Genomic DNA, 11,321 nt, shown 5'->3' with positions numbered 1-11,321 from the left:
TCACCATGTTCAAGTTGCCCATGGATGGATTCCAATCCAAGACCTCAACGCTGCAAAGCAATAGTACTAACCAATGAGCTACCTCCTTGCCCCTATATACATACTAACACTGATTCAGTAATCTGCAAATATGGTGGTAGCAGGCATCTGCTGTACCATCAGGCAATTCTATAGTTCTCCTCACTTGTCCAGTTTCTTTGATGTCCAAGTTGGTGAGCATGATTGATACACATAGACCCAGTGGCTTTTGTGGCATCATGTTCTCCTGGCAAAAAAAAAAACTTCTCCAGGCAAGTCTTCTTGGAGTTTCACTACACCCTCCATGGGCTTTATGTCTTAGGAAGAGGAGGAAGATCTGTGTAGCTCATTTCCATACATTGTTAACTTTGTAAGACTTTCTAATTTTATCCAGGGAAAGGAATATGCAATAGTGATGGAAAAAAGCAAAAACCCACTCTGGCGCTACCTTTTGGAGAGTACCTCCCTATAGATCATGACTGGTTTTTTTCAAGAAACCTTGTGATATTGGCTGGGAATAAAGCTAAGAAGTTATCTTCCAAGGAAGAGACAACTATCCATAGACAGCTGTTTCAGGGTTATCGTTCCTCATCAGAGTGAAGCAGTGTACTGGTTTGGCTAAATAAGAAACCATAGATGTAGATCAGAAGAATTATTATATCTCCTTAGGGGGATGACGCCTTGGATGACCACCTTGGAAGAGATGTTCTGGTTTGGCTTTAATCCCAGTCAATGTCACTAGGTTTCTTAGAGAAACAGGCATTGATCTATAGGAAGCTACCTTCCTAAGGGCAGTGCTAGAGCGAGTTTTCTTTTTTTCATCAACAAGAACTTCTTTGCATATTCCTTGTATGGCATGTATACTCTATAAGACCCTACTTGTCCACAAGGTGGCCAGCGAAGGTGACATCTCCCTTCTGGAGAGACAGTACCTTTTCTGACCAATGTCTAATTTTATCCTGTCAATTCACTGGAAGAACATAATTTGAAAGAAAACAGCCCTTCGAGTATTACTTCTGGGACGTACACACATTCTGATCATCGCCGCTGAATTAAAGGGAAAGATTTTAAGAACAAGGTCAATGTAAATACCCCCGAAATAGAGGCCACTGATTTAAACAGGACCAGTCAACCTCCTGGTCACCAAACTACACTCCGTAGAGATGTTTGGTGCTATGGTGGAAATCATTGTAAGAAAATCCTGATCAATTATCTGATATCAAAAAATATGATTTCTACTGTATGGCTGGCTAAGCCAGATGTTTTTTTTACGTAAAATGCATGTTACTGTACATAAATAAGTCCCACTTTTCACAAGAATCCTGCCAAATTTGGAAGCCACAAGTCTTTCCATTTTTTTGTTATCTTCCCATTGATATTCCAATATCAGTGAGAGGAAAAGTTGATAACCAGTTCTCGTAAAAGGTTGAGCTTCTAAAGCTTCCAATACAATTTTCTTCCAACAGAAAAACTTCCAGGAGAGGCCTACACACAAGGTCAGAATTTCATCTGCTTCTTAGCTTTGGTTCCTCTCATTGGGTGTCTATTTTCCAACCTCTTGAGTGTTGCTCTGCATTATTCTGAAAGATGTGTCACAGGAGCTCATCACACAAAATAATACAAGATGGCTGCCCGGTTCCCAGTAATGTATGAGGACAATTTGTTGGCTTTCCGTAACCAAAAAAAGTAAATGGTTCCAACACTATTTCATAGCTTAAAACCGCTTGCTTTATTCACATTTCAGAAGAATCATAATTGGTCTGTGTACAGTGGCAGCTTCTGCATTTTGGGCAAATTTGGTCTTAGAGATAACTAAAAATGGGTCAATTTAACTCAAATTTAGACAGGAAATTCTTATAAACTAAACACAATAACGTGACATGCTAGGAAACTCCTTGAAGACTGAACTTCACAAAGCAAACAATGGTAGCCACACAGAGACACACATAGAAAATGACTTTGTGATACAATATTACAAAATACTATTATCTTGAAAATCTAGTCATCTCATAATGCACATACACTCACCGGCCACTTTATTAGGTACACCATGCTAGTAACGGGTTGGACCCCCTTTTGCCTTCAGAACTGCCTCAATTCTTCGTGGCATAGATTCAACAAGGTGCTGGAAGCATTCCTCAGAGATTTTGGTCCATATTGACATGATGGCATCACACAGTTGCCGCAGATTTGTCGGCTGCACATCCATGATGCGAATCTCCCGTTCCACCACATCCCAAAGATGCTCTATTGGATTGAGATCTGGTGACTGTGGAGGCCATTGGAGTACAGTGAACTCATTGTCATGTTCAAGAAACCAGTCTGAGATGATTCCAGCTTTATGACATGGCGCATTATCCTGCTGAAAGTAGCCATCAGATGTTGGGTACATTGTGGTCATAAAGGGATGGACATGGTCAGCAACAATACTCAGGTAGGCTTTGGCGTTGCAACGATGCTCAATTGGTACCAAGGGGCCCAAAGAGTGCCAAGAAAATATTCCCCACACCATGACACCACCACCACCAGCCTGAACCGTTGATACAAGGCAGGATGGATCCATGCTTCATTTTGTTGACGCCAAATTCTGACCCTACCATCCGAATGTCGCAGCAGAAATCGAGACTCATCAGACCAGGCAACGTTTTTCCAATCTTCAATTGTCCAATTTCGATGAGCTTGTGCAAATTGTAGCCTCAGTTTCCTGTTCTTAGCTGAAAGGAGTGGCACCCGGTGTGGTCTTCTGCTGCTGTAGCCCATCTGCCTCAAAGTTCGACGTACTGTGCGGCGTTCAGAGATGCTCTTCTGGCTACCTTGGTTGTAACGGGTGGCTATTTGAGTCACTGTTGCCTTTCTATCAGCTCGAACCAGTCTGGCCATTCTCCTCTGACCTCTGGCATCAACAACGCATTTCCGCCCACAGAACTGCCGCTCACTGGATGTTTTTTCTTTTTCGGACCATTCTCTGTAAACCCTAGAGATGGTTGTGCGTGAAAATCCCAGTAGATCAGCAGTTTCTGAAATACTCAGACCAGCCCTTCTGGCACCAACAACCATGCCACATTCAAAGGCACTGAAATCACCTTTCTTCCCCATACTGATGCTCGGTTTGAACTGCAGGAGATTGTCTTGACCATGTCTACATGCCTAAATGCACTGAGTTGCCGCCATGTGATTGGCTGATTAGAAATTAAGTGTTAACGAGCAGTTGGACAGGTGTACCTAATAAAGTGGCCGGTGAGTGTATCTGGACGTATCCAGCCAAGGGGACACTCCTGTATGAGTAAAGACTGACCTAACTGAAATGCTTCTGTACACAGACTGAATATGATCCTTTTATGGATTGTAATTCATCTATTTGTCCAAATGGTCTCTTCATCTTCATTGCCAAGAATGTGCGGAACAGTGACAAAATCAAAATGATAAGGTGCAAGGTGTAGTGTCTAGTGGCAAAGAGGTATCCTACAGTTTAGGGTTGAATTCTGTTGCATCCATTGATTATGACTAGAGATGAGCGCGTAGTATTCGATCGAATACCTCACCACCATAGGAATGCGTGTAAGCGGTCGAAAACCAAGGGGTTAAGCGCATCAAATATTCAATGCACTTAACTCGTTGATATTCGGCTGCTTACACGCATTCCTATGGCGGAGAGGTAATCGATCGAATACTACGCGCTCATCTCTAATTATGACTCATGAAAAATAATGTAAGCACAGTACCTGGGGACGAGTTGTCATGTGCAGATTATATTCAGAAGTTTTATTTGACAGTCAATCAAATGGTACTTCTAAATTAAACAAATGTTCTTCGTTGTGAAAATGGGCAGCTGTCTGAGATCACGGAAATGATTGATTAAATCTTTTGTAACGTATCAGAGCCATTGGAAGATCATTTCAGTTGGACCTGGCCAATTTCTCTCCCATTTTAGGACTCTTACAGACGAGTATATTGCCTCTGCACATTAAGAAAAATAATACAAGATGTGCCTCTAGGGTTAAACACAGGTTCAATGTTGATATGTGGAGGCAATATGCTTGTCTATGAGAGCCCTTAAGGCTATGGCATCACATTGCTGCAGTTCTTCAGTCAAAGCCAGGAATAGATTGAACAGAAGGTAGACGTATAAGATCTTCCTATACAATTCCCATTCCTTTTGTAGCCACTACTGACTTTGGTTAAAAAAAAAAACACAGCAAAATCTGCAACAAAAAAGCGGTGTTTCTGCAACGTGGGGCCTCAGTCTAAAGGGGTTTTCTGGGCAAAAAATATTGATGACCTATCCTAAGGATAGGTTACCAATAGCAAATCAGAGGGGGTATGATATGTATGATACATGTATGTATGTATGATACACAGAGAATGTAGCAGGAAGCAGACAGCTCTGTTCTCTGTGTAGTGGCCTGACCAAGTTATTGTAAATCCATTCCTATTCACTTATATGTGAGCTGAGCTGCAGTGACTTGGTTCAGCCACTACACAGAGATTGGAGCTGTCTGCTTCCTGCTCCATTCTCTGTGTATCAGCTGCTGAGGATGCCAGGTGTCAGACCCCCACAGATCTGATATTGATGGCCTATCCTTAAAGAGCACCTTCAATTATAAATCAATCTTTCATAAATGAATAGTACAGGTAAATATAAGAAGCTTTGTAATAAGTTTTTTTTTTAAGAAATGTGTTACATTTTTACATATTAGTTAATGGAGATAGGAGGAGGCTGCTGGAAAAGACATACAAATAACTACAGCTGCTACACTTTGAGATTTATGTTTCAATACCAGATGACCACTGTACAGAAAAAGGAATAACTCAATAAATCAAATAAATAACTTTATAGGTTATAAAGTTTCTTATAATTATATGTACTATTCATTTATGCAAAGCTGTTTTATGGCAGTTGATGGCACTATGGACTTTGGCCTAAAAAAACCACAGTAAAATCTGCAACAAAATTTTTTTTTTTTTTTTTTCACAATGTGAGGTGTTAACCGTAGGCACACTAAGATTCAGGCCAAAGGAAATATAGCGTTGACTGCTGTCTAATGAAGTAGTCTGTAAACTTACCTTTGCCGTGGTCTGTACCCCACAACACGCGACAAGCGGCTGGTTATGTCTCTCCTTCTTGATAGTGGGAAGTGTAGCACAAACTTTACAATATTGTCAAAGCAGAGAGACTTATGCACTACAAAGAGATAGTTTTCTATCACAACACTGTTTCGTTACCAGGAATTACTATCCAGACTTCTGATAGATGTTACTCACTTAAAGGGGTTGTCCGAGATAAATTAAAAATTTCCCACTAAGCTAAACCCCCTCCCCCGCAAAACATCTAATTTACTCCCATTAAATGTATATTTACCCACATGCTTGGGGCGGTCACAGGACCATCCCAGGCACATTTTATGATTTCCTGGTGACGTCCAGTTTCTGCGTTTCTGGAGACGAGAGGCCACCAGTAATACTCTTTCCCTCTCTTCCCCTGATGAAGAGACCTCTATAGAGTCTCAAAAACTCCATATGTCATCCAAAAAATTTTTAAGTTAGCCATTAAAAAAGGTATCAACTACTGAGGACTTCTCTCAAAAAATTTCTTTCATTTCATATCCACTGGCTAACACGGTACAAAGACATTTCCTCTCTTCCCCCTCATACTCACCAACACTGACTTCCTTTGTTTCTGCTGGCCATTGCTTCCTTCGCAAGGGAGCCAAAACCAGCGCCTGCACAATAGAACGCCAGCAGAAGCAGCGTTCTATTGCACATGCGTGTCTTCTGTCGGCTATTGCAAAGAATCCCAGGTGTGGTCAAAAGAGGGGACAGCAGCACCTCATCTCCAGGACAAGTATGATGGAGTGGGATGGGGGTTGGGGCACTGAGTTAGTTAGATATCTAGGTTAGTAGGGCTCGTAGTGGACTAACTAGGGGAGGGGGGATGTGAGTGAACTGCAATGCATCATGGTAGTTGTAGTCAGGAAGCTACCCTTGTAAACCAATGCAGAGGACACCAGGAGCTCCCAGATAAAGCCAGAAATTAAACAAAACACTGCTAAAGGTATTTGGGTGCACTTATTAACCCATTGGTAACACTAACAGACTTTTTAGAAAAATATTTATTTATTTTTTTTGCCCGGAAAACCCCTTTAATACTGTAGATACTTCGCCAGCTCCTTACCTCTCTATTAAGTGAGCTGTAAACTATGGAGTACAGACCCAAATCTCTCCGATAAGAAGTAAAGACCCGAGTATTACTTAAAGACACAGACACTTTTCTTTGTAAAAGTATATTGCAAAGTTTGTTCCCTTCACCCAAACTATTGATTTATGAATAAATAAAGTTTTGTTTTAATTTTTTAAGGTATAAAAAGTAAAACAACCAAGCCAAAGAACCCCTTTAATTTGGTCAAACATCAAAGAATTATTTTTACTGTGTACAAAAAGAAAATGTATAAAGTGAACACAAAACTGAAGACAATTATGAGAAATAAATTCCCTTTTTTTTGGCTTTGCATTATTTACACTTTGTACAGTTATATTGTTTGTAATGCACAAAAAGATCCTCTAAATTGTAGGAAATTTGGTCATTTTTAGAACCCGGAACGAGCATTTAATTTCACTTTACGAAAGACCTTCACAGTTAACTACACAAGTACTAGTCAAGAAATGTAACAGGATTGTATGAATGATGAAAAAAAAAAATATTTTCCAGAAACAGCGCCCCCCCTTCTTAGTGTGATAGGTCCTAGAACTGCAGCTCAGTCTGATTTACTTGCATAGGGCTTTGCTGGAATACAAAACATGGAATGAAGGGAATTGAGTCCCATTTCTTTAAAAACATCTCTTAAGTAGAAACATGTCGCTCCTTTCCCATTCCTCTTGGCTCACAAAACATTGGAAAGGTAAGAATGGACACATAATGTACAGTTTATGATAGCCTTTCATTGTAACCTACTTTCCATGCCAAGGACTATAATTTTTTTTTTTTTAGCTATTTCAATAGTGTGTGCGTTTGAGATTTTTTTTTTTACGCATACCACAAGACCGAGATGAAAATAGGAAGATGAACATGAAATAATTTTATATTTTATTGTCATTTTCTTACAAAGTAATACTCAACAATACATTTCAAACAGTGTACCGTATATTAAAAAAAAAATACAGAAATCATACAACTAAAAACAAAAAAAAAAGAAAAAAAAATTAAAAAATTTAAAAAAAGAAAAGAAAAAAGGAATGAATATTTATCTATCCATAATGTGGTTGGTTTTGTTTCGTTTTCCAATGTGGGGGCTAAGGTTTAGCAGCCTACCTGAGACAGAACAGACAAGGGTGGGAACACAGGGACCTGAGACAAGCAGAAGCGAAAAAACGGGTGCTCACAATGAACAAAACAAACTCTAGGAGCCGCCAAAAGGGGAGCGTAAACACGAGAGCTTACACGGGTAAAAATATCTACTGCCAAATAGACTTACAATCTGCCCTAAAACCAGCCAGCATGAGGAATGTCCATTTTTTTGCCCCTTCCCCGCACTCCCATGTTAAGTATCACATTCGGAGAACTTTGGGAGTATGTGCCATTGCCTGTTTGTAAAAAAGACGTAGAAGGCGGGAAAACTCGACAAAGCTCGAAGAAAAGGAAATGCTAGTAAAAAGTTAAGACCCTGTGATACCCTGCTATGGGAGCGGAGGAAGGATTGGGGGGTAGAGATCAGACAGCCAAACAATGGCACAACACGGACAGATAACTGTAGGAGTCCAGGTACAGTATATTCAAACAATACACGTCACACAGAACAAGAAAAATAGGAAACAATATTTCCAGTATTTTCAAGGAATAATAATAATTTTTATCAAAGTAAACATACAGAAGAAAAATAGTTTCTGTAATGGTAAGAACACAATGACACTCTAAAAATTGTGATTTTTTTTTTTTTTGTTTTTTTTTTGTCCATCATTGCCCCAGGCACAGTTGTTGCAAAAAATTTTTTGTTGGGGGCTTTAGTTATTTCATGGCAGCAAAATTAACATTTTATATCCAAACTGATATGTTTACAGAACAACAGGCTCAATAGATATTTCAGTTCAGTGGATTATGTATACACAGTGATGCTGTATTTGCAAAGGAATGACATCAAAACCATATTCCGTATACTAGAAAGACATATAGTCTTTACGTAACAGCTTGAATGGTTATGGATGAGATCGAGTTGGTGGGCATAAAAATTGCCATCCAATTGTAATTTACAAAAATTAAAAAAAAAAAACTCTAAAAAAAAAATAAAAATCAAATTTAATAAAAAGGATCCAGGAAAAAATATAAAAAAAATAAGTAAGTTTCTTAATATGCTTTTTGCTGAAAGGGTGACAAAGCATCTATTCAGGTCAATGCTACTGCTTTTACAGAATCCCTGAAGCAAGGATTATAGGACATTTGTACACAATTTCGCTGGGCTTAAGTATTTTTTTTTTTGTATTTTAGCTCATGTTACCAAACATAGCCTGAAGCCACATCAAGCGTGATCACCTAAAAAAAAAATATTCACAGAAAAGTGTCTAAAAATAAAAATAACCCCACTCGAGGTAAAACTCTGACTCATCCACAGTCATGAAGAACGTTACGTAAAGAGAATATTTTTTCCCCTTCATAACATACAAATATCTAGAAAACAGTTGATATGTAACCAAAACACATCAATGACAAATACCATTTCTGCAACCTCCATTGGCTTCCCCTTAAACACTTACTCATAAAAAATTTGCACCTTAAACGGTATATGAAAATAGGAAACTCATCCTCCCGATTTCTGGATAAACAAAAAAACCAAAAAAAATAATAATAAAAAAAAAAATCACAAACTGTTTCCTACATTCTCGATAACAATATAAGAATAATCTTTAAAAATGAGCAACTCAATGGTGGTCATTAAATTGTACTTAAACTTTCTTAAAGATACACGAGAAAAAATTTTAGGACATGAGATATAAGCGTGAATGTGTGACATGAGATTGAGCGTTTCGGATACTTCACACAATTGTATCCTAGCTTTTATCTCTTTACATATTTTTTCCATCCTTCGGTTCGATCCCAGATGGTGAAGTTTTCTAGATTTTTTTTCCAGCTGGGATCCAATTCCGGTAAAAAGAAAATATGAGTCGAGATACGTTATGAATGACCTCTAGACTTGCTCCACTCTGCTTAAATTTTAGACTACCGTTTTAGTGCGAGTCCCTGTGGGTTAGATACATGGGTCGAGGCCAGAATGAAGAAAGTATGTATTGAAATGAAAATGGCTCCTGTGACAGTGCACACGTACACACGTATAGGTGATGGGTCAAGCTAGGGCACTCTACCTGTACAATCCTACCTAGAATTTTGGGAATTAAACCTTAAAAATACCTTTTATCTTCATTCTTTCTTAACATGTACACGACAGAAAACATAAGAGTCAGCTCGGCAGCCATCTTAAAATAACCCCTACATTTCAAATTTCGTAAGACAATATAGGTGCAGCTCTACTCAGCAATATACAGTGGGATTGACAAGAAAGCAACGCACTTACCCTGCTAACACCTTCTATAGCAGCAATGACATCTCATTGTTTTACACTTTAACAACTTCAGACTGAACCCTTCGGACAACACAATAATATTACAGATTATATAATACAGGCTGCTCGAATACAGAGTCGAATGCCTCGGTTTCCCAGTTGGTGTTACTGCACACGTTTACTACCATATATTTCAAACAAAATGGCAGGAGGGTGCAGTTGAGCACTTGTACTGTAGAAACATGGTGGACATTACAGCCCTGTACTAGGACACAGCACTGAGAGAGAGGAAGATTTGCATGGAAGAAAATAATGAGGCGAGGAAATAAATCGTAGTGACAAGGCATGAGAGCAAAAGATAGGATAAAAAGGTAAAGGAGGTAGAACGACGCAACAGACAGAGATGGGAAATAGAAGGGCTTTCTATGAGTGTTAAAAATATTGGAAATTTGATTTATCAGAGCAGAAGGATTTTTTTTTTCCCATGTACACCCCTCCTTTTCCTCCAACTTGTTCACTTGTGAATAAAAAGGCACATCCGCTTGTATTTCCACCAACTGTCCAAGGTGGGGTGGGGGGATGGAGTTGTAGGAGCTTCCTCACGCCTGAAGTGCAGATGGTTCTGTAAAGTCTCTCTTTTTTAATCTCTACTTTGTTAGTTAAGCGAGGCAATATTCACTTCCCAGAGAAGAGCAGAATAACTCTTTCTATCACACGTTTGATATCCAGAAAAGGACGCACAAGAATAAGCACCATGATGGTAAGTGAAGAGATGGGCACAAGAAACGCAACTAGAATGGGCATTGTACAGAATGACCACCGCAAAAACAACATGATGTGGACAGTCCCTGTAGAAGGTGACATGAGGACAGACAGATCAGGCAGTAGATGGCTAGGAATGGACTAACGGGATTTTTTTTTTTTTTTACAGGAAAGAGCTCTTATAAAAGCAGCAATGCTCAAGAGGATGTACAAAAACCAAAGGGACAATGAAATGGCCACAATTAGATGATATGTAAAAAGCAGCCCCAACGGGAAATGTAATGAAGTGGGCAAAACGTAAGAAAAAGCTCAGAAGGAAATGGCACAAGACACAAGAGTATAAAGCACCTCAGCAGGAAGTGACACGAAACCAGCCGGGAACACAACAAGAACTTCTCGGGAAAGTGAAATAAAAAACAAGCAAGGCACCAAATTGTCTGCAGATGATAAATACGCCTCTTCAGTGAACGAGGAGTCTGTGGATGTGGGTGCAGAAAGCTCTGCCTACAGTATCCTCCTGCACTGAGGAGCCTGGAATCCATATTTTACTTGCAACCCTACCCCCCCACCCCTCCACAAAATAAAAACAAACATTTCAAGCTCCTGTTATTCCCATGAAAGGAAAGTGGCAAACAATAAAAGCAGAGAGTGTTGTGGGGCAATCACTTTATACCAGATGGGTCCCCCGCTCCTCCATCCGCTCCAAAACCAAATGATAAAAAAAACGCAAGACGTTGGAAGGTCCTTCTCCCTTAGGGCAGCGAGTCTGAACAGAGCTCACACCCTTCAACAAGGCCAGGCTAGATAAAATATTCTTTCTTCTCTTCACAGCTGTTCTGCCCACCCTCTGCATTGATGATCGCAGTGTCTGCGTCTGCTGCATCGTCAGCGCCTTTGGCTTCATGGGTGAAGTATGTTCCTGCATGGAAAAAAAAGATCTATTACACCACACATAACAGGGAAAGAGACTCAGAACGAAGGACAGTGCCAAAATGA

At 39.6% G+C, this 11,321-nt stretch overlaps 1 protein-coding gene across 5 annotated transcripts in view; it reads right to left on the bottom strand.

The window, feature by feature from the left end:
* Positions 1-8,362: 8,362 nt before the first annotated feature.
* CADM1 (cell adhesion molecule 1) overlaps positions 8,363-11,321 on the bottom strand; it is a 246,941-nt gene continuing 243,982 nt past the window's right edge. For all 5 annotated transcript variants that reach the window (XM_075279758.1, XM_075279754.1, XM_075279755.1 and 2 more), the window contains one exon: positions 8,363-11,244. In XM_075279758.1, coding sequence (XP_075135859.1) covers positions 11,126-11,244 — 119 coding nt within the window. In that variant the 3' untranslated portion in view covers positions 8,363-11,125. The remainder of the gene's footprint in view (positions 11,245-11,321) is intronic.

The sequence above is a fragment of the Leptodactylus fuscus genome, chromosome 6, assembly GCF_031893055.1.
Source record: "Leptodactylus fuscus isolate aLepFus1 chromosome 6, aLepFus1.hap2, whole genome shotgun sequence".
NCBI classification, from domain to species: domain Eukaryota; kingdom Metazoa; phylum Chordata; class Amphibia; order Anura; family Leptodactylidae; genus Leptodactylus; species Leptodactylus fuscus.
This window is presented reverse-complemented; position numbering and strand designations above follow the sequence as displayed.